Source organism: Lissotriton vulgaris, chromosome 12, assembly GCF_964263255.1.
Source record: "Lissotriton vulgaris chromosome 12, aLisVul1.2, whole genome shotgun sequence".
NCBI classification, from domain to species: domain Eukaryota; kingdom Metazoa; phylum Chordata; class Amphibia; order Caudata; family Salamandridae; genus Lissotriton; species Lissotriton vulgaris.
The window spans coordinates 754505014-754529236 of NC_141700.1; the positions used below are offsets into that span (position 1 = coordinate 754505014).

General features: G+C 48.1%; 1 protein-coding gene across 1 annotated transcript in view; it reads left to right on the forward strand.

Moving 5' to 3' along the window:
• PLOD3 (procollagen-lysine,2-oxoglutarate 5-dioxygenase 3) overlaps positions 1-24223 on the forward strand; it is a 294630-nt gene that overhangs the window by 240801 nt on the left and 29606 nt on the right. Inside the window, exons 15-16 of the mRNA XM_086946045.1 lie at positions 16815-16880; positions 22742-22846. Coding sequence (XP_086802171.1) covers positions 16815-16880; positions 22742-22846 — 171 coding nt within the window. The remainder of the gene's footprint in view (positions 1-16814; positions 16881-22741; positions 22847-24223) is intronic.

The window sequence follows — 24223 nt, forward strand, 5'->3', positions numbered from 1 at the left end:
GACGAGGACGGAAAGGAGCTCCACAAAAGGCTTACACACCCTCAATTTATTAGCCACAAGCTTGATTAGACGGAGGGAGGCCTCGCAGATGCGGCCGGGCCGCCTTGAAGGCGGCTGCCGGCGGGCTGACCCGGGAAGCCCCGCGCGGAGCTGATTGCAATTACCCGACGCTTTACACATCGTCTGGCCCGAGACTGGGCTGTCGCAGGACCACCAGACGCTGCTGCGGGCGCTGCAGATGGCACCGGCTGACACACTTGGGGCACATTACACGAGCATCTGCACAGCACATGATGCCGGGCTGTTTCATGATAGCTGGGGCTCCACAGAGTGTGTAAACGAGCCGGCTGTCAAAGGCAGATATATGGGAAGCCTCGTGAAGCCCACACGGCAGGGGAAAAGGAAATGGGAGGGGAATCACGCGCAGGCTGGATCATTTCAAAGAAGCCCAAGAAAAACCACGCTGCAATAAAACTCCCATTACCTTATTAAAATGTCCTTGTTAGAATGAGTTCCCTTTAAAAGCACGCACTGCAAACACACTGCGCTGGTGCTCTGCTGACTTATCCCGCTCGGATTCTGCATCTACTCGAACTGCCTCATACGAGCCTTCTGGCGACTTTTGCTCGGTTGTCATTGTGCATCCAGAGTGGCTTTTAGGATGTGATTCTGCCTCATTAGTGATGTGTTCTGGTCGTACGGTTCGGCTCCCGGTTCTGTGCACGCAGCAGAGAGGCCAAGGACTGGTTGTGCAGGTAGGGGGGCGGGAACGGGGCCGGGGAGACACGGAGAGCGAGGCAGCGGTAGGGGGGCGGGAACTGGGAGCCGAGGCAGCGGTAGGGGGGCGGGAATGGGGCCGGGGAGACACGGAGAGCGAGGCAGCGGTAGGGGGGCGGGAACGGGGTGTATAATTCTGCACATCGCTGATGTAATTATTGTGGGATGAATGCAACTTTGAAATGTGACAATTGTTCGCAATTCCAAAAATACCAAATAAATAATACATTAAAACAAGGAGCTGAGGAGCCGAGGAGAGGTGGGGAGAGGAGGACACCATCTCACTCACCTTCGCTTTTAGTGAGAAGCGACTCAGCATCCAGCCTTTAGCCTCCAGACTCCTGCTGCCTGCCTGCGTGTATTCGGCGGCGGGGGAAGCTCCGTGCTCCGTGTTCCTGCAGCCTGCAACGGGAGAGGACACGGGGGGCGGGAGGGGACACGGGGGGGGCGGGAGGGGACACGGACGGGAAAGCAGAGGACACGGGGGGCGGGAGGGGACACGGGGGGGGCGGGAGGGGACACGGACGGGAAAGCACTCACGCAAGCAGGAAAGGGTGCCGGCTCAATGCCGGGACAGACTCGGGGGCGTTCCCGGCGTCGCGTGACGTTGGCAAAAGCCAAAGAATGTCGGGAACGCCCCCGTGTCTGGTCCGGCATTGACGGACAGGCCCCTCGTCCAATGGCAAGGCTCCGTTTACGGAGCCAGCCAATCAATGACGAGGGCCGACCCAAAGCCACACACACAACTCAAGAGGTTTTTTTGGCACATGCGCAAAGCGCATGGCCAGTCAAAACCTAAAAAGTAACACCAAATATGCTGCTAGGATGACAAAAAATAAAAAGCTCATTGCTAAAAAAACTAGTGTCCATCCGCAGAGCCTAGACACATCGAATAAAATGTTGTTGATTACGTTCAATAGAGAGGCTAAACTTCAATAAACTAAAAAAAACTGAAAAAAGAACCACTTTCTACATATCTATTTCCCATGTATTTACGGTCTTTTGTCAGTGCTTTTTTCACGTCTTCTGCCGTCTCGAACTCAACAAAAGCCTCTCCAGTAGGACGTCCCTCTTTGAAAATGGTGAAATTAATTCCATTGAGACCACCAGTTATGCTGCATTCTGTTAACATACAAAAATAAATATCTTAAACCCGATTCCAATAAAAACGCAGATTCCAATATCCACACATCTAGCAAATGTTTATAGGCCCAACTACAATTGTTTGCCATTAAACTACTCCCATACCACCCCGATGTAAGCCAGCCATTAGTATGTGATATGCATCGACCTATTGCCCCCCAAATTAAGAACTTGCACCAAGTAGCGGTTCTAGATCAAATGTTGCATGCAATTCAATACACCCACTTTGAGTGGTTTCAATGGTCAGAATGTCACGCATTAAGCAGTTTCCTATCACATAAACCGACGGATCAATTAAAAGCATCTAAGACTCAAAATGCTGGCTCCCACCCCAATTTAAGAATTAAAAATAATTGTTAGCGTTAATAATGTCAATTGTAAAAGCTAATTAAGGCAACTTTGAATGAGCGTGAATTTCTACCAAATTAAATATAATTTATGTCATAATAACCTCGTTTCCATGGGTCTCCTGAAACATACGCACCTGAAAAAAAATCCAGCACTTCCTCCTGCGTGCAGGACCATGGCAATCCTCGAATTTTTACTATATGTTCATCTGCCATTGTAAAACCTGTCATCCACAACGATAACGAACTTATAGTGAATATAAAGTAAGTTAATAGTGAAACTTAGCGCTCAACATATCCTAAATTAAGAAGCTAACTAGTTCACAAAATAATTGATTACCCCAGCAGATAACCCCAAACACAAAAGACATGTCGGGTACGGACTGCAGAATCTACTAGACAACAATTAAGACTTCCGCATACATAAATCATGTACATGATTTAAACCACATTACCCTAATGAAAAATATCAATTAGAACCACAGAAATTTGGTCATATACCCCCACCCCAAGTTTCCATTTATTACAGAGTAAAAAAAAAAAACGGGGACAATTTAACTAATTAAAACTCGTCTGTTTCAATTACAGTCAATACGGCCAAAACATTACATATCATATAAACGAGTTTTTGAAAGCCAAATGTGCATGGAAATTAAATCAACTTCCGGCGGTTGAGGGTGGAGGAACCTCCACATTTACACGTCATAAGGGGCAGGCGGCCCTACGTTGAGACCAATCCAGTAATGCGACATGCCACGAGCCACATTTTGTTTCCATATTTATCAAACATAACGAGTAAAAGCTACGCTGTGTAACACACACACGCATATTACAGCGCTGTATACAATTGGAATTAATTCGCGCCGATGCCACCCACTTCTTAATTAGGGTTCATCAACCCTCCAAAACGCCATTTAAATAGGACGGTGCATTGAGGGTCAATTGCTTCTCATCAGTAAGAGTAAGAAAATCATTAAACATTGGATACATTCCGTAATAAGCAGGTGCCGGGCGCTAACATTAACATTTGCATGAAACACTACGTTGCACCACAGATTACATTTATACGGTGGAATTAGAGGCCATATATAAATCACGAAAAACAAATAAAAAAAATATATGGGAGGAGGCTTCCCAGTTGCCTGAAATTCTCCTCAAGACACATGTGCAAGGGTACTGATAGGTGTCCTTGCTCTTAAAACAGCTACGCATAACTGGATCTCCCCATTCTAGTCAGGACTAGTTTGACAATTTTTTTTTTAAACGTACACAATAAATTACATACGCCAAAAACTAGCACGTGTGCGGTTCTTGCGTTTGAAGGACCACGTCAATAACAGCATTTGCACAACGCGAGGGTTGTTCTAGAGATGAAGGAAACGCCAACACTACTACTAACACGCGGAGCCTCGCCTCTGCATTAGCCCCAAAGACACTTTATTTATTTAATGCATTTTTATAAAGCGCGGACTTTAGTCGAAGGTGTCAGAGCACTGTACAATAGAACCAGTTTTGTTACAAGAGAGAACTGTTACAGGAATAAAACAAACATCACCATATACTGACGAAAGAGTTAAAAACCACTGCAGTACGAAAATAATCTGCGTGAAAGCAGGGTCTGTCTGAAAGGAAGGAGAAAACAATCTCTTTACTCGCGCAGACAAAACTTGCCACCACTATACAACAATAGATGTGTTCAATATCTTCAGTAAACACCTCTGGCCACACAGGCTGTAAAAGCCTTGTTTTCATTTAAATGATTCAAGTTATAGATAGAAGAGGGTGACCCCCACCTCACCTCACCTCCTCTCCCACAGGAGCACAATTTGCCAGCTCAGCCCCTCAGCCTGGTGCGGTCAAGTGCCAGGCGCGCACTTTGCATCATCGCACCTGCTGCACCGGAACTTCTACACACACACCTTAGGGGAGTGAAGACACAGAAGCGACCCCCTTACAGGATCACTAAAGATGCAACAAGCAGGAGACATTACTCTGCTAACCCAACACAACCAACAGCCTCGAGAGGCCGTGTACATGCCACACTCGAATGACGTCACTTTATAAACAGACGCGCACTGTCACTAGGGCCACGGAGGGTCACTAGGGCAGAGACCCTCTGAATTTCCACACCCGGTTGCAGAGCTGTGCTTCGGCTTTCACGGTATAATATCCCCTGCGAAGGACCCTCGTGGGCCTGACTTCCTAATAAAATGCCCGTGTCTGAAGACATATTGTCAGCGCAGGACAGGCCTCCGAAGGCATTTAATTCAGACTGCATGTGAAAGCATTTCCAGCTTCCATTAGCCCAGTCTTCCAGTAATAACCGATCGGCCTCCCGCACTTACGCAGCAGGGGAGCCCCGGCGCGCTCCCAATTATGGGCCCGTTGCCTGGAACCCTTGCACCGTAAGCTAATATTTCAGTAATGTGTTTACCACGGAGCAAACCGGACGGCGGGGAGCGGCCGTAACTTAACAGGGACACGGAGCGGGCTGGGGGCTGGGGGGCAGGGAGCGGCGGTATCTTAACAGGGACACGGAGCGGGCTGGGGGCTGGGGGGGGGGCAGGGAGCGGCCGTATCTTAACAGGGACACGGAGGGGGGGCGCGAGCGAGGAGAAGCACACAGTGTGCGTGACCACAGAGGTGGGGGGCGCGCGAGCGAGGAGGAGCACACAGTGCGGGTGACCACAAAGGTGCATGATAGGTATGGCCTGCCAGCCCAGCCTAATTTGCCCTTTCCCACTGCAACACCTTATGTTCTCGCTAGTCTCCAGCGTTGGGGCTGTGCTGTTTAATACAAGACCTGAAGTCACTTCCTCGTTTCAGAGAGGCATGGCAGCAAAAGAGACAAGCCGTGAGCGTGCACATCCCGAACTTCCGGTTTCGGGATGTGCACGCTCACGGCTGTCGTGGCGCGGAACTTCCGTCTACTGCGAGAGGAGCGGTGACAGCAGAAGTCAGGAGTGGCGGTTGATGCGGTAAGTGGGGCGGCGGGTAGGGGAGGGGAAGTGTGTGTGTGTGTGTGCGTGCATGTGCGTGCGCGATTGAAAGGCTGACTGGCTGTGCACAGTTGGAGCAAGAGATGTGCACAGCTGGGGCTGGGGGGGGGGGGGGGGGGGGGGTGTGCGCGTCCACGATGTGCAATCGGCGCTCGTGCACCAGTCGACCTCCCTTCAGAGCTAACTCGGCGACAATAGGTCGAGAGAGCTCGACTTAATGAGAAAAGTTTGTATCAGCTGAAGGTCCCTGTATTCCGATTGCCCAGAGTCCTAGGGTTAAAGAAGTTTTCTTACCATACATGGGTGTTGATCCCAGGTGCTGTGTTTATCAGTGTTTAGCAAGCAAAGTCGCTTGATGTAGGGAAGTGCTAAAAGGTAGAGAAAGGTTTATTTAGTACATACCAACTGACTCTAATATGAAGGCACTCCATTAAAACATCACCCACGAGCCTCGGCTCGTTGTTTTAATGAGCACTGTCATCCACATACAACTTGACTTTTGTGTAAAATGAGAATTGCCAAACTATGGTTCCGGTAATGGATTTAGTCAAACGTCGTGTAGAATCAAGCCTTAGGGGCCGCCTATAAAACATAAACCGTTAGCACACGCTGTGGTTAAATTGTTGAAATCAATACGTCAATGTGTGCTGTGTATTCATGATAGTAAGGACATACCTCACTGAGAATGAATTACGCGTGGGCAGAGCCCACAATTTATGTTTGGGATTCTTTCAGTTCTGACATATTTCTAACTTTAAACAAGCGCGCTGGAGCCCCATACACGCTGTGTAAATGGCACCTGAAATGTAAATATGTAAAGCATTATCACTGCGTCTAGCCGTAGCCTGCGGCATAGAGATTCTATATAGCAGTTTGCGCAACAGTAAAAAAGAGAGACACCATGGCTCACTGTGTTCTTTGCTAATCGGTTCCTTGTTACCGTTTGGAGATGCGTTTGTGTGTTTTATTTCTAAAAAACAAAATAATTAATTTATTTGTGAGCACCTAAGGCCGATCGCGGTGCATGAGTCTAGTACATGTTGCCCATGTATTTATTACAGAAGTGCTTGCCTGCTTAAAAGTCTTCGCTCTCTGGCAGCGTCTCTCTCTATCCGGCAGCAATTCAACAATGCAGAAGTTATTGCCGATAGCAGGAAGACATGCTTACGCATTTTCATGCTGCGCGAGTGCGCACGGAATGCTGGTACTTGTAGTTGAAGACACGTATTATTTACATGAATGTAGTGTTTAAGCAGCTCTTATCGTGTTACCCAAGTGCTTGTGTCGCGGTGTGTTGCAGGCTGTGTTTCTAGACTTTGTACATTTCAATCATACTCATGCATTCGTCTAACGCTGATGAGCAAAGGATTGAGGGTCAATTGCTTCTCATCAGTAAGAGTAGGAAAATCATTAAACATTGGATACATTCCGTAATAAGCAGGTGCCGGGCGCTAACATTAACATTTGCATGAAACACTACGTTGCACCACAGATTACATTTATACGGTGGAATTAGAGGCCATATATAAATCACGAAAAACAAATTAAAAAAATATATGGGAGGAGGCTTCCCAATTGCCTGAAATTCTCCTCAAGACACATGTGCAAGGGTACTGATAGGTGCCCTTGCTCTCAAAACAGCTACGCATAACTGGATCTCCCCATTCTAGTTTGACAATTTTTTTTTTTTAAACGTACACAATAAATTACATACGCCAAAAAAAACTAGCACGTGTGCGGTTCTTGCGTTTGAAGGACCACGTCAATTACAGCATTTTCACAAAGCGAGGGTTGTTCTAGAGATGAAGGAAACGCCAACGGACACTTTATTTATTTAATGCACTTTTATAAAGCGCGGACTTTAGTCGAAGGTGTCAGAGTACTGTACAATAGAACCAGTTTCGTTACAAGAGAGCACTGTTACAGGAATAAAACAAACATCACCATATACTGACGAAAGAGTTAAAAACCACTGCAGTACGAAAATAATCTGCGTGAAAGCAGGGTCTGTCTGAAAGGAAGGAGAAAACAATCTCTTTACTCGCGCAGACAAAACTTGCCACCACTATACAACAATAGATGTGTTCCATATCTTCAGTAAACACCTCTGGCCACACAGGCTGTAAAAGCCTTGTTTTCATTTATATCATGATTCAAGTTATAGATAGAAGAGGGTGACCCCCACCTCACCTCACCTCACCTCCTCTCCCACAGGAGCACAATTTGCCAGCTCAGCCCCTCAGCCTGGTGCGGTCAAGTGCCAGGCGCGCACTTTGCATCATCGCACCTGCTGCACCGGAACTTCTACACACACACCTTAGGGGAGTGAAGACACAGAAGCGACCCCCTTACAGGATCACTAAAGATGCAACAAGCAGGAGACATTACTCTGCTAACCCAACACAACCAACAGCCTCGAGAGGCCGTGTACATGCCACACTCGAATGACGTCACTTTATAAACAGACGCGCACTGTCACTAGGGCCACGGAGGGTCACTAGGGCAGAGACCCTCTGAATTTCCACACCCGGTTGCAGAGCTGTGCTTCGGCTTTCACGGTATAATATCCCCTGCGAAGGACCCTCGTGGGCCTGACTTCCTAATAAAATGCCCGTGTCTGAAGACATATTGTCAGCGCAGGACAGGCCTCCGAAGGCATTTAATTCAGACTGCATGTGAAAGCATTTCCAGCTTCCATTAGCCCAGTCTTCCAGTAATAACCGATCGGCCTCCCGCACTTACGCAGCAGGGGAGCCCCGGCGCGCTCCCAATTATGGGCCCGTTGCCTGGAACCCTTGCACCGTAAGCTAATATTTCAGTAATGTGTTTACCACGGAGCAAACCGGACGGCGGGGAGCGGCCGTAACTTAACAGGGACACGGAGCGGGCTGGGGGCTGGGGGGCAGGGAGCGGTGGTATCTTAACAGGGACACGGAGCCGGCTGGGGGATGGGGGGGGGGGGGGCAGGGAGCGGCCGTATCTTAACAGGGACACGGAGGGGGGGCGCGAGCGAGGAGAAGCGCACAGTGTGCGTGACCACAGAGGTGGGGGGCGCGCGAGCGAGGAGGAGCACACAGTGCGGGTGACCACAAAGGTGCATGATAGGTATGGCCTGCCAGCCCAGCCTAATTTGCCCTTTCCCACTGCAACACCTTATGTTCTCGCTAGTCTCCAGCGTTGGGGCTGTGCTGTTTAATACAAGACCTGAAGTCACTTCCTCGTTTCAGAGAGGCATGGCAGCAAAAGAGACAAGCCGTGAGCGTGCACATCCCGAACTTCCGGTTTCGGGATGTGCACGCTCACGGCTGTCGTGGCGCGGAACTTCCGTCTACTGCGAGAGGAGCGGTGACAGCAGAAGTCAGGAGTGGCGGCTGATGCGGTAAGTGGGGCGGCGGGTAGGGGAGGGGAAGTGTGTGTGTGTGTGTGTGCGTGCATGTGCGTGCGCGATTGAAAGGCTGACTGGCTGTGCACAGTTGGAGCAAGAGATGTGCACGGCTGGGGCTGGGGGGGGGGGGGGGTGTGCGCGTCCACGATGTGCAATCGGCGCTTGTGCACCAGTCGACCTCCCTTCAGAGCTAACTCAGCGACAATAGGTCGAGAGAGCTCGACCTAATGAGAAAAGTTTGTATCAGCTGAAGGTCCCTGTATTCCGATTGCCCAGAGTCCTAGGGTTAAAGAAGTTTTCTTACCATACATGGGTGTTGATCCCAGGTGCTGTGTTTATCAGTGTTTAGCAAGCAAAGTCGCTTGATGTAGGGAAGTGCTAAAAGGTAGAGAAAGGTTTATTTAGTACATACCAACTGACTCTAATATGAAGGCACTCCATTAAAACATCACCCACGAGCCTCGGCTCGTTGTTTTAATGAGCACTGTCATCCACATACAACTTGACTTTTGTGTAAAATGAGAATTGCCAAACTATGGTTCCGGTAATGGATTTAGTCAAACGTCGTGTAGAATCAAGCCTTAGGGGCCGCCTATAAAACATAAACCGTTAGCACACGCTGTGGTTAAATTGTTGAAATCAATACGTCAATGTGTGCTGTGTATTCATGATAGTAAGGACATACCTCACTGAGAATGAATTACGCGTGGGCAGAGCCCACAATTTATGTTTGGGATTCTTTCAGTTCTGACATATTTCTAACTTTAAACAAGCGCGCTGGAGCCCCATACACGCTGTGTAAATGGCACCTGAAATGTAAATATGTAAAGCATTATCACTGCGTCTAGCCGTAGCCTGCGGCATAGAGATTCTATATAGCAGTTTGCGCAACAGTAAAAAAGAGAGACACCATGGCTCACTGTGTTCTTTGCTAATCGGTTCCTTGTTACCGTTTGGAGATGCGTTTGTGTGTTTTATTTCTAAAAAACAAAATAATTAATTTATTTGTGAGCACCTAAGGCCGATCGCGGTGCATGAGTCTACTACATGTTGCCCATGTATTTATTACAGAAGTGCTTGCCTGCTTAAAAGTCTTCGCTCTCTGGCAGTGTCTCTCTCTATCCGGCAGCAATTCAACAATGCAGAAGTTATTGCCGATAGCAGGAAGACATGCTTACGCATTTTCATGCTGCGCGAGTGCGCAAGGAATGCTGGTACTTGTAGTTGAAGACACGTATTATTTACATGAATGTAGTGTTTAAGCAGCTCTTATCGTGTTACCCAAAGTGCTTGTGTCGCGGTGTGTTGCAGGCTGTGTTTCTAGACTTTGTACATTTCAATCATACTCATGCATTCGTCTAACGCTGATGAGCAAAGGATTGAGGGTCAATTGCTTCTCATCAGTAAGAGTAGGAAAATCATTAAACATTGGATACATTCCGTAATAAGCAGGTGCCGGGCGCTAACATTAACATTTGCATGAAACACTACGTTGCACCACAGATTACATTTATACGGTGGAATTAGAGGCCATATATAAATCACGAAAAACAAATTAAAAAAATATATGGGAGGAGGCTTCCCAATTGCCTGAAATTCTCCTCAAGACACATGTGCAAGGGTACTGATAGGTGCCCTTGCTCTCAAAACAGCTACGCATAACTGGATCTCCCCATTCTAGTTTGACAATTTTTTTTTTTTAAACGTACACAATAAATTACATACGCCAAAAAAAACTAGCACGTGTGCGGTTCTTGCGTTTGAAGGACCACGTCAATTACAGCATTTTCACAAAGCGAGGGTTGTTCTAGAGATGAAGGAAACGCCAACGGACACTTTATTTATTTAATGCACTTTTATAAAGCGCGGACTTTAGTCGAAGGTGTCAGAGTACTGTACAATAGAACCAGTTTCGTTACAAGAGAGCACTGTTACAGGAATAAAACAAACATCACCATATACTGACGAAAGAGTTAAAAACCACTGCAGTACGAAAATAATCTGCGTGAAAGCAGGGTCTGTCTGAAAGGAAGGAGAAAACAATCTCTTTACTCGCGCAGACAAAACTTGCCACCACTATACAACAATAGATGTGTTCCATATCTTCAGTAAACACCTCTGGCCACACAGGCTGTAAACGCCTTGTTTTCATTTATATCATGATTCAAGTTATAGATAGAAGAGGGTGACCCCCACCTCACCTCACCTCACCTCCTCTCCCACAGGAGCACAATTTGCCAGCTCAGCCCCTCAGCCTGGTGCGGTCAAGTGCCAGGCGCGCACTTTGCATCATCGCACCTGCTGCACCGGAACTTCTACACACACACCTTAGGGGAGTGAAGACACAGAAGCGACCCCCTTACAGGATCACTAAAGATGCAACAAGCAGGAGACATTACTCTGCTAACCCAACACAACCAACAGCCTCGAGAGGCCGTGTACATGCCACACTCGAATGACGTCACTTTATAAACAGACGCGCACTGTCACTAGGGCCACGGAGGGTCACTAGGGCAGAGACCCTCTGAATTTCCACACCCGGTTGCAGAGCTGTGCTTCGGCTTTCACGGTATAATATCCCCTGCGAAGGACCCTCGTGGGCCTGACTTCCTAATAAAATGCCCGTGTCTGAAGACATATTGTCAGCGCAGGACAGGCCTCCGAAGGCATTTAATTCAGACTGCATGTGAAAGCATTTCCAGCTTCCATTAGCCCAGTCTTCCAGTAATAACCGATCGGCCTCCCGCACTTACGCAGCAGGGGAGCCCCGGCGCGCTCCCAATTATGGGCCCGTTGCCTGGAACCCTTGCACCGTAAGCTAATATTTCAGTAATGTGTTTACCACGGAGCAAACCGGACGGCGGGGAGCGGCCGTAACTTAACAGGGACACGGAGCGGGCTGGGGGCTGGGGGGCAGGGAGCGGTGGTATCTTAACAGGGACACGGAGCCGGCTGGGGGATGGGGGGGGGGGGGCAGGGAGCGGCCGTATCTTAACAGGGACACGGAGGGGGGGCGCGAGCGAGGAGAAGCGCACAGTGTGCGTGACCACAGAGGTGGGGGGCGCGCGAGCGAGGAGGAGCACACAGTGCGGGTGACCACAAAGGTGCATGATAGGTATGGCCTGCCAGCCCAGCCTAATTTGCCCTTTCCCACTGCAACACCTTATGTTCTCGCTAGTCTCCAGCGTTGGGGCTGTGCTGTTTAATACAAGACCTGAAGTCACTTCCTCGTTTCAGAGAGGCATGGCAGCAAAAGAGACAAGCCGTGAGCGTGCACATCCCGAACTTCCGGTTTCGGGATGTGCACGCTCACGGCTGTCGTGGCGCGGAACTTCCGTCTACTGCGAGAGGAGCGGTGACAGCAGAAGTCAGGAGTGGCGGCTGATGCGGTAAGTGGGGCGGCGGGTAGGGGAGGGGAAGTGTGTGTGTGTGTGTGTGCGTGCATGTGCGTGCGCGATTGAAAGGCTGACTGGCTGTGCACAGTTGGAGCAAGAGATGTGCACGGCTGGGGCTGGGGGGGGGGGGGGGGGGTGTGCGCGTCCACGATGTGCAATCGGCGCTTGTGCACCAGTCGACCTCCCTTCAGAGCTAACTCAGCGACAATAGGTCGAGAGAGCTCGACCTAATGAGAAAAGTTTGTATCAGCTGAAGGTCCCTGTATTCCGATTGCCCAGAGTCCTAGGGTTAAAGAAGTTTTCTTACCATACATGGGTGTTGATCCCAGGTGCTGTGTTTATCAGTGTTTAGCAAGCAAAGTCGCTTGATGTAGGGAAGTGCTAAAAGGTAGAGAAAGGTTTATTTAGTACATACCAACTGACTCTAATATGAAGGCACTCCATTAAAACATCACCCACGAGCCTCGGCTCGTTGTTTTAATGAGCACTGTCATCCACATACAACTTGACTTTTGTGTAAAATGAGAATTGCCAAACTATGGTTCCGGTAATGGATTTAGTCAAACGTCGTGTAGAATCAAGCCTTAGGGGCCGCCTATAAAACATAAACCGTTAGCACACGCTGTGGTTAAATTGTTGAAATCAATACGTCAATGTGTGCTGTGTATTCATGATAGTAAGGACATACCTCACTGAGAATGAATTACGCGTGGGCAGAGCCCACAATTTATGTTTGGGATTCTTTCAGTTCTGACATATTTCTAACTTTAAACAAGCGCGCTGGAGCCCCATACACGCTGTGTAAATGGCACCTGAAATGTAAATATGTAAAGCATTATCACTGCGTCTAGCCGTAGCCTGCGGCATAGAGATTCTATATAGCAGTTTGCGCAACAGTAAAAAAGAGAGACACCATGGCTCACTGTGTTCTTTGCTAATCGGTTCCTTGTTACCGTTTGGAGATGCGTTTGTGTGTTTTATTTCTAAAAAACAAAATAATTAATTTATTTGTGAGCACCTAAGGCCGATCGCGGTGCATGAGTCTACTACATGTTGCCCATGTATTTATTACAGAAGTGCTTGCCTGCTTAAAAGTCTTCGCTCTCTGGCAGCGTCTCTCTCTATCCGGCAGCAATTCAACAATGCAGAAGTTATTGCCGATAGCAGGAAGACATGCTTACGCATTTTCATGCTGCGCGAGTGCGCAAGGAATGCTGGTACTTGTAGTTGAAGACACGTATTATTTACATGAATGTAGTGTTTAAGCAGCTCTTATCGTGTTACCCAAAGTGCTTGTGTCGCGGTGTGTTGCAGGCTGTGTTTCTAGACTTTGTACATTTCAATCATACTCATGCATTCGTCTAACGCTGATGAGCAAAGGATTGAGGGTCAATTGCTTCTCATCAGTAAGAGTAGGAAAATCATTAAACATTGGATACATTCCGTAATAAGCAGGTGCCGGGCGCTAACATTAACATTTGCATGAAACACTACGTTGCACCACAGATTACATTTATACGGTGGAATTAGAGGCCATATATAAATCACGAAAAACAAATTAAAAAAATATATGGGAGGAGGCTTCCCAATTGCCTGAAATTCTCCTCAAGACACATGTGCAAGGGTACTGATAGGTGCCCTTGCTCTCAAAACAGCTACGCATAACTGGATCTCCCCATTCTAGTTTGACAATTTTTTTTTTTTAAACGTACACAATAAATTACATACGCCAAAAAAAACTAGCACGTGTGCGGTTCTTGCGTTTGAAGGACCACGTCAATTACAGCATTTTCACAAAGCGAGGGTTGTTCTAGAGATGAAGGAAACGCCAACGGACACTTTATTTATTTAATGCACTTTTATAAAGCCCGGACTTTAGTCGAAGGTGTCAGAGTACTGTACAATAGAACCAGTTTCGTTACAAGAGAGCACTGTTACAGGAATAAAACAAACATCACCATATACTGACGAAAGAGTTAAAAACCACTGCAGTACGAAAATAATCTGCGTGAAAGCAGGGTCTGTCTGAAAGGAAGGAGAAAACAATATCTTTACTCGCGCAGACAAAACTTGCCACCACTATACAACAATAGATGTGTTCCATATCTTCAGTAAACACCTCTGGCCACACAGGCTGTAAAAGCCTTGTTTTCATTTATATCATGATTCAAGTTATAGATAGAAGAGGGTGACCCCCACCTCACCTCACCTCACCTCCTCTCCCACAGGAGCACAATTTGCCAGCTCAGACCCTCAGCCTGGTGCGGTCAAGTGCCAGGCGCGCACTTTGCATCATCGCACCTGCTGCACCGGAACATCTACACACACACCTTAGGGGAGTGAAGACACAGAAGCGACCCCCTTACAGGATCACTAAAGATGCAACAAGCAGGAGACATTACTCTGCTAACCCAACACAACCAACAGCCTCGAGAGGCCGTGTACATGCCACACTCGAATGACGTCACTTTATAAACAGACGCGCACTGTCACCAGGGCCACGGAGGGTCACTAGGGCAGAGACCCTCTGAATTTCCACACCCGGTTGCAGAGCTGTGCTTCGGCTTTCACGGTATAATATCCCCTGCGAAGGACCCTCGTGGGCCTGACTTCCTAATAAAATGCCCGTGTCTGAAGACATATTGTCAGCGCAGGACAGGCCTCCGAAGGCATTTAATTCAGACTGCATGTGAAAGCATTTCCAGCTTCCATTAGCCCAGTCTTCCAGTAATAACCGATCGGCCTCCCGCACTTACGCAGCAGGGGAGCCCCGGCGCGCTCCCAATTATGGGCCCGTTGCCTGGAACCCTTGCACCGTAAGCTAATATTTCAGTAATGTGTTTACCACGGAGCAAACCGGACGGCGGGGAGCGGCCGTAACTTAACAGGGACACGGAGCGGGCTGGGGGCTGGGGGGCAGGGAGCGGAGGTATCTTAACAGGGACACGGAGCGGGCTGGGGGCTGGGGGGGGGGGCAGGGAGCGGCCGTATCTTAACAGGGACAGGGGGGGGGGGGGCGCGAGCGAGGAGAAGCGCACAGTGTGCGTGACCACAGAGGTGGAGGGCGCGCGAGCGAGGAGGAGCACACAGTGCGGGTGACCACAAAGGTGCATGATAGGTATGGCCTGCCAGCCCAGCCTAATTTGCCCTTTCCCACTGCAACACCTTATGTTCTCGCTAGTCTCCAGCGTTGGGGCTGTGCTGTTTAATACAAGACCTGAAGTCACTTCCTCGTTTCAGAGAGGCATGGCAGCAAAAGAGACAAGCCGTGAGCGTGCACATCCCGAACTTCCGGTTTCGGGATGTGCACGCTCACGGCTGTCGTGGCGCGGAACTTCCGTCTACTGCGAGAGGAGCGGTGACAGCAGAAGTCAGGAGTGGCGGCTGATGCGGTAAGTGGGGCGGCGGGTAGGGGAGGGGAAGTGTGTGTGTGTGTGTGTGCTTGTGTGTGTGTGTGTACGCGCGCGATTGAAAGGCTGACTGGATGTGCACAGTTGGAGCAAGAGATGTGCACGGCTGGGGGGGGGCGCGTCCACGAGATGCAATCGGCACTCGTGCACCTGCCGACCTCCCTTCAGAGCTAACTTAGTGACAATAGGTCGAGAGAGCTCGACCTAAAAAGCAAAAATAGAAGTCAGGTCTTGGGGTATTGTAGACTTATGGTGGACGTCATTGTGAGTCACACTGTCTCCACACTGGTCGACACTCAAAGTTAATAAAAACATTACAATTAAACATAGTTACTCAACCACTAGATGGTGCAATAATGCCAGCATGTAAATCTGGAGGAGGTTTAAGCTGAAAAACCATTGTTCCAGGTGAGTAACTGGTTTCATGGATGGGAACGGGACATTTAGGGAAAGCAGTGTTAATGTGGAGAAAATGGTTGTACTATGTCAAGACCAGAGTCGCGGCAAGGACTAATCATGCCAGGGAAGAGATATCCAGGTTGAGGGCAGGGTAAAAGGGGTGCCTGAATAATAGAGACTCAGGGTGGATTGCAGGAGTATTTACCTAACAAGTGAAAGGATATGTGAGCAGAAAGGTGATCTTGGGTCACCACAACTATGTATAAGTAAAAGAATTGAGGCGCAAGGGCAAGCACGCTCTAAGGAAAGCTAATTGTCCAATATGAAGCAACAGGACTAACGAGCAGTGGCGGCTGGTAGGGGACGGGCGTGGGGGAGGCAGAAAAAAATCAAAAGAACCTACCTGTGTGTCGCCAGCCGCTGCCCCTCCTCCGTCCTTGCTGTATCATGCCTCCCAAAAGCACCCTGGTTCCTAAGCTCCCCTAGCCAATCACGCCGCTGCCTTACAGCAGCGTCATGATTGGTCTGAGCGCCGTGGTTCGGTGCTCCGACAGGGACTCGGAGGCTGTGCATGTTCTCCACCCAGGCTGTACAATACAGCCGGTGGAGAACATTCAAAGTGCGCATCACGGTTTGGCCGGACCCAAGACGGCCGCAAAAACCATCATGCGCACCTAATGTGCAACAACCACTCCTCCTCCCTCTGAGCCACGAGAGCCCAGCCCCGCCCTGTAATGGAGCTTGAAGCCACACTAAAAATAAAAAAGATAACGTTCGGTTATTATCATTTTATTTTTCCTTTTGCACTGCTCCCAGAGCAGTGGGGCGTCGCTCCTCTGCCTTAGCGAATGAGCCGCTGTTGCATACGAGCACTATTTTACGGGCATGTGAGTTGTACTACAAGGCGAGAAGCTGATGAAAGCATGTAAAATATATCTTTATAATTTTTGTTTTCACAGGACTGGAAAGAGAAATACATTCATGAAAACTACTCCAAGATATTTGACAGCAATTATTTTGAGCAGGTAAAGAATATGCATTTTTATTTGCAGCCTGTAGGATATCTGCCGTGGGTGCTGATGTACGAATTAACTGTTTCGCAGTTGTGTTGGCTAATTTCTTGCACAGAGGCGCGTAAATGTCCTTATTTGTATGCTTGCTGATCTCGTTTCAGGGTAGTATATTCAGTATTAAATAGAAACCGTAGCAAACTATTAATATTGATACATGATTTTTTGTCATTGTTTGCGGAATAACCAGTGCACTTCTATAGAAGAAATGCTCAATTAAATCTCTTACCAAACTGCAGGGAACGTTAAGCAGCTATGAGAGTGAGGTGCAGAACTACAGGGCGAGGTGGCTGGAAGTGCACCAAAATATCACTGAATTAATAACAGAAAGGGGGTTAGGTAGGAGGAGCAAGTAAACTTAAATCCAAATCTGGTGGTTCATCATGGATATGTTCAGTAAATTCACAAATAATTAACCTTGGAACGTTGTTAATAAAAGGTCTTATTTGTGTATTACTTTAAAACAGCCAGTTCACATTTAATATGTGCTGTTTTTATGTTTTCTCCTGTTTCTATTCTAAAAGGAAATAGAAGATAGACATTCGAGCTGCAGAGATGTGTAGAGACAGCCTCGCTAGATTTGATTTTACATGGATGGAACACCCGGGCTATTTGTTTTGTTTTGTTCTTGTCCTGCATCGTCTCTGCTTCCTAATGCCCTTTGAGAGAATTCTAATTGGGCATACTTAAATAAAAAGAAAAACACTCTGTTGGTCAAAAGAACATTCCCAAGAATGGGTTCCTTGTGCAATGACATCACACTTGTAGGGTTCTTGACAAAAAGACAAACTTTAGGAAAGAGGTTTTGTTGACCCTTTTTTGTCAAATTGGTTTTCAAAAATGTTTCACCTTGAATGGCATTCACCAGGTTGACAAACCAAACTAGTCTCGTTGGTCAAAATTCTAAAGACTTCTATTTTCTTCCCGCTCCTCCAAACCTTTGATTTTCATTTCAGGGGGATTACCACACTGTAGCTCAGCATTTTAAACCCCACAGCTGTTAAAGTGTCCCACTACCTCCCCCATTTACCCTTTGTGCCATTGAGTTCTTTAGGAAAAAAAAAATAATACCACGAAGGTGGGTGCGGTATACCTTACTCCCATTTCACATCCTCCCACCTCCCCAACACCACCATCTTACTCTCTATACTGCCAGTTATGTCCCTGAAACAGCGCTACCTCTTGTCTCTTTGAGACATCTTTCACCAAAAATTACAGTGTGCAAAGGAAATGTCACCTCCCAAGAGGATAGGTTTTAAACCTGGTAAGGACTGTCACAAGCTAATATCTTTGACAGGCCATCATTTTGTTTGCCTATGGTGCATCGGGTCGAGACACGAGGCCAAGGCCTGCAGTGACTGAGTGTCGATGAACCTGAAGGCCATATGAGAAACTCTGACGCCAAGCAACAGAAAACTTTTCCTCGAGATCGGTCCAAGGCTAATGGTCGGTCTCAGTTTTGTTCCTGGTCCAGCAGTCAAGCCTGAGGTTGTTTGTTATTGCACTCTAAATCTTCAGGTTAGTCGAAGAAAAAACTTAATAAGTCCAAGTGGTCTCTGCCCCTTCCTGACACTCATGCACTCCTTATAAGGCAAGGGTGTCACTATTCTTCCAAATCTCGTTTCTGAAGCCAGTCGACCCCGAAGCCTATCCTGAAACTTGCCCTGGCCCAACCAGAGTATGTGAAAGAGACATTTAGTTATAGATTCCTTCCCTTCGAATTACCCCCAGGTGTCAGGCTGGAGCTGGAGAATTTTTGCTTAGTAGTACCCCTGCGCCTCGGTGGGTGGCGTCGGTCAACTCCGCGTGGTTGCCGGTATGACTTCATGGTGCCTACTTGGACACCACCCCTGCGCTCTGACGTCAGTTCTTTCTTTTTCCACACCAGCCTAGCGCAGATTCGGAGAGAGCTTCCCCTTACTCACCTTTTGACTTAACATTTTCGACGTTTTGTCAACTTCTTTTTCTAGGCTTCGACGCCTGGTGCGTGAGGGTTGTTCCAACGCCAGGCCAGGTCCAAGCCTCCAACACCTGTCACAAGCTGATGTCTGTGACAGACCCCCACCTCGTGTGCCTTTGGTGTCTGTCCCTTGACTCGAAGTTGTGCTCTGACTGCTGGGCCATAAATCCAAAGTCTTTGCGGGAGCGGTCCCGAAAGCTCTTGGAGGCCTGGCAGTCGGCTCTGTGTTGCTCCCGGTCTTGTTCGAGAGGAAGGTCTCAAGGCCGCTCCCGGAGTCCCCACACCCGTCGCACTCTAAGTCTTCAAGGTCTTCTGGTATGTCAAAGCTCAAAAAGAAGGCGAAGAAGTACTGGCGCTCTTCGCTTTCTCCCTGTCGGTCGGCTGACGTGACGCGGGACCTGGAGCGTCGTTGCTCTAAGGCTCCGTCTCCAGTGCCTCCTTCAGGGACGACTCTGTGCCCCCCCCCCCTATTTCCGGGAGCCGGAGCGTCCCCTGCCCAACTTTGAAAGTTCTACGAGGCCCTCCATCTTATCTTTGGGCAGCCTGTCTCTGCATGCCCTATGATAGAACCCATCTTTTTGGGGAAAAAGCAGATTTGGCCCTTGTGAGGTTCAAGGAATCCTAAGCTACGGCCAGATCCTTGGGCCTCTCCTCTCCTCCAAGTGGCCAGCTTACCTTTTTCCCCTTTCGTGGCAACGGAAGGGGTTTCCAGCCGCATCAGCCCTATCCCAGCCACCGCCCTGCGGGGGTTGTCCAAGCTGTGCGGGGACGTTGACACGGTTCATTCAGACCTAGGAATGGAAGTCAGATGTCATCAACCACCCTGACCTCGGCTGCCACAGCCTCCAATCACTCCTAGTCTGAATCTACAAGTCCACACCACTCCAGTTGGCTGTAGTATCCGTCATCATCTCTAAACTGGAGATCCATAACATCGGACAAGTGGGTCTTGTAGATCATTCAGGAGGGCTATTCTCTGCCTTTCCTTTCTTTTCTTCCTCCCATTCTGCCAAATCAGGAATGGCTGATGGATGGTTATCTGAAATTGCCCCAGGAGGAAGTTACAGCTCTCTTGGCCAACAGAGCTATAGAAGTAGGCAGTGGCTGTTATTCCTGCCACTTTCTGATTCAGGAGAAGAGCAAAGGGTTGCGGCCCATTTGAGGTCTTCGGACCGTCAATCTTTTCTTCAAGAAAGAGAAGTTCAAGATGCTCACTGTAGCTCTGGTCTTGTCTGCCCTAGACCAAGAAGACTGGATGGTAGCATTGAACCTGCAGTATGCGTATTTTAACATCCCCATCCTACCGGGCCCCAGGCGTTACCTGTGGTTCAAGGTAGGCCGCAAACACTTTCAGTTTACCGTGTTCCCCTTCGGCCTTACCAGTGCCCCTCGGGTGTTCACCAAGGTGATGGCAGTGGTCGCAGCTCTGCACAGGATAAGGGGTGTCAGTCTTCCCCTACTTCGACGACTGGCTGTTGAAGGCATCCTCAACCCAGGCTGTCGTCTCCCACCTTCAGACTACGGGAGACCTCCTGCATTCGCTGTGCAGTTTTGGGCATATCCTCCCGAGCAGCGGGTCCAGGATATTCATGTTATGATTCCGATGTTTCAGCCTCTATCCTGGATTTTGGTGAGACTGACTCTGAGGCTATTGGGCCTCATGGCCTCCTGCATCCTGTTGGTAAAGTATGCCAGGTGGCGTATGCGGGCTTTACAGTGAGACCTGAAGTTCCAGTGGACACATACCACTCCTGCCCAGGGTTCTGAAGAAGATCAGGAGCGACCGGGTCCAAGTCATCCTTGTGGCTCCGGACTGGGCAAGGAGAGTTTGGTATTCAGAGCTCCTGAAGATGAGTATTGATCCTCTGATCAGGCTGCCCCTTCGGAAGGATCTTCTGTCGCAGCAGTGGGTGGTTCTCCACGGAACCTGTCAACTCTGTGCCTCCATGCGTGGTGATTGATTGGCGGCAGTTGATAGCTTTTGACCTTCCTCCCGAAATCTGTAAACTTATTTTGGCGGCCAGGCGGTCCTCTACTAAGACGGTATACACCTGCTGTTGGCAGAAATGTGTATTATACTGTACATAAAGGTCTTTTGACCCTCTTTCTGATCCTCTTGCCACTGTTCTTTTATTCATTCTAACCCATGCCCAACATAGTTTTGCTTTGGGAACGCTCAAGGGTTATCTTTCTGCTCTGTCAGCCTTTTTTGTGGCTGCCAGACCAACCCTCTAACGTCAAGTCTCCAACTGTAAATAGGTTTTTAAAGGGGCTGGCACACTTGTTTCCGCCCACACCCTTTATTATGCCGCAGTGGGACCTTAATTTTTTTCTTACTTATGTGTGCTCCCTTCGAGCCTTTACACAACTGTCCCCTCTGGCTGCTTACCATCAAGACAGCCTTTTTAGAGGTGATTACACCTGCCTGGAGGATGAGTGAGTTGCAGGCGTTGTCTTGTACACCCCCTACTTGATGTCTTTTCTGGACAAAGTGGTGCTGTGCCATTTTTACCTAAAGTTGTGAACGCAATCCATATGGGTCAATTCATCACGCTGCCCACCTTCTTTGCTCCCCCGCATCCCTCTAAGGAAGTGAAGCGTCTCCACTGACTGCACCCAAAAATAGGGTTGTTTCTACCTTGAACGCACAAAAGAGTTCCCGGTGGAAGACCAACTGTTTGTGGGGTACGTGGGTGCTAAGAAGGGGAGGGCAGTGCAGTGCAGAAAAAGACCATCTGTCGCTGGGTCTTACTCTGCATTAAGATCTGCTATATCTGGCCAAGAAGCAGCCCTCCGAAGTATTAAGGTTCATTCCACCAGGGGAAAGGCTGTGACTACAGCCTTTGCTCAGGGACTCCCAGTCCTTGACATTTGTCAGGTGGCAACGTGTGCTTCCTTGCAAATGTGTGCCAAGCAGTACTCCCTGGACAGTCGAGTCCGCAGGGATGGGCATTTTGCCCATTCGGTCCTGCAGGACTTCCTAGTGTATGGGATTGGTCCGCAACCCACCCCGGGAGGTTATGGCTTGGGTATGTAATTCAAACGTAATGAATCTGCAGCTAGACGTCTCTATCAGATGACATGTTACTTACCTTTGGTAATGCATTATCTGGTAGAGACTCTATCTAGCTGCAGATTCACCCATGCCTCCCTCCTTTGCGTACTGATTGTGTTAGGCCTAGGATCACTCCCCTTTTTCAGGGCCCTAGTTTTGCACACAACTACTTCAGTTACTTCTTGACTCTGCACTTCTGGTGTGGAAAAAAACAAAAGGTACTGACGTCCACGTGCCTGGGTGGCGCCTAAATAGGTACTGCGACGTCATAACCAACGCCGACATCACGCTGAGCCGAATGGAGCCAGACGACTGCCACACATGCACTCAGCAAAAGTTTCCAGATCCAACCTGACACCTGGGAAATTCAAAGGTAAGGAAACAGCAGCTAGATAGTCTCTCCCAGGTAATGCGTTACAGAAAGTAAGTAACTTGCTCTTTAATAGATGCATAGGCAAGGACATCCTGTTGAACGAAGAGATGGAGGTGACCATAGTGCCACAGACAGGCTGTCAGTGAGTCTAAGGTGGCAAGGCTAATTATAAGGTCCGACAGGAAAGAAAGATGGATTTGGCCTTTTATACCCACAAGTTCACGTTCAGCACCAAGTCACAAGAATAAAATGGACTTTCCTTTCACTAACTTGCAGATACTTTAGTAAGCATGTAAAGTGCATATCTCAACCCAGGGGTATATGTGTGCCCACACGCACTCCCCTGTATGCTCTCTGCATATTTCTACAAGTCACCCTTTGATTTGCAGTGTTCTGACCTGTGTTTTTTTCTATTTTTCCTGTGTTAGCCCTGCCCCGATGTTTACTGGTTTCCCATCTTCACAGAGAAGATGTGCGACGAACTGGTGGAAGAAGTGGAGCACTTTGGACAGTGGTCTGGCGGGAAGAATGAGGTGAGTGCAGATGATACAAGGTGATGGAAGCCCTCTACTTGATAATGGATGACGGCTTTTGTTAAATCCACACTTTCATTTTCCCATACCTTTACATATGTAAACTAATCTTCACGAGCTCCCACACCACTCTTTCTTTGCTCCTGCCAGTTCGTATGTCTGTTGATTGAGCCGAAGAAACTATCTAAGTGTCCTTATTGCCTCAGGCTGACGTTTAGCGTCCTGTACAGCCGTGGTTCCCAGTGGGTCACGTGCCGATGTTTGGTGCGTTGGAAAAGGCCACGCAATAATTAAAGATGCCTCCAAATTCTGTATTTATCTTGCCACGTTTGCAGCACTTCAGTGACAGAGGTCAAATGTCAGGCTAGGTCTTCAGACAATTTGCTGCTTATGTGTTTTTAACATGGGGATTGATGTTTACAAACTCCTCTCGCTCTGCAGTCCGAGAAAGAAAAGTAGAGTGAATTATGTGACAATTGTTCACTCACTTGTTATGAGAGGAAAGGCTGCAGGATGTCCATTTTTTTAACACACAACAAACAGTAAATACCTGTAAATGAACTTTACACATTCAACAGTTGGGAAAGAAAACATTAAACCCACTTCTTTGTAAATCTGATGTGTGATGGAAACCAACATTTGAATAGGATTAAAACAAGTCAAGACACGTTACTTGATGGAGGACAAATGATAAATATTGACTGAAACCCGATTTCCACACATTATTATTGTGTGCAGTATAGTTTTATAATTAAAAGTGTATATCTGTGCAAATGTAGTGCCCATTTCAATGAAAAGTTGATTGTCTGAATGTGACGGCGTGCTAGCACACAGTGCTTAAATGACATTGAAAATATGCCCGCCTCTGCTTTCATGGTCACAGCCTCTCCGGGTTTTCGGGACACTGTATGTCTTATGTAACTTTTCAACAGCACAATAAAATTTTCATTGCCCATTAGAGCTGGGTAAGTCAAGAAAGTTTGTCGTTCTAAAAATTAGGTTGTGGTGCTAAGTCCCCAGTTCACATTGGGTTTCTCGCGCAGTGGGAGAATATTGTGCGGATGAGCCAAAAGGTGCAACCCTTCCAGAGGAGTAGGAGAGTTAAGAACCTTCTTTTGAATGGTCTCTTCGGCATTGTAACGGAAGGGCAGGCTTGAAAAACCCAATCGGAGAGTCAGAATTTATCAAATGACTTCCTGGAATGCAACAAAGCACATCCAAAAAATAGGACTTTATAGGCCCAGAACTGCTTAATGCCTTTCAAGTTTCTTGAACTAAAACCCATATTTTAGACATTGTTGACTTTGGCTCAGAGGAGTCCTGATGCACACTGAGAAGACATTCACGAGCTCCTGCCAGCAGCCAGTGGCAATAGTA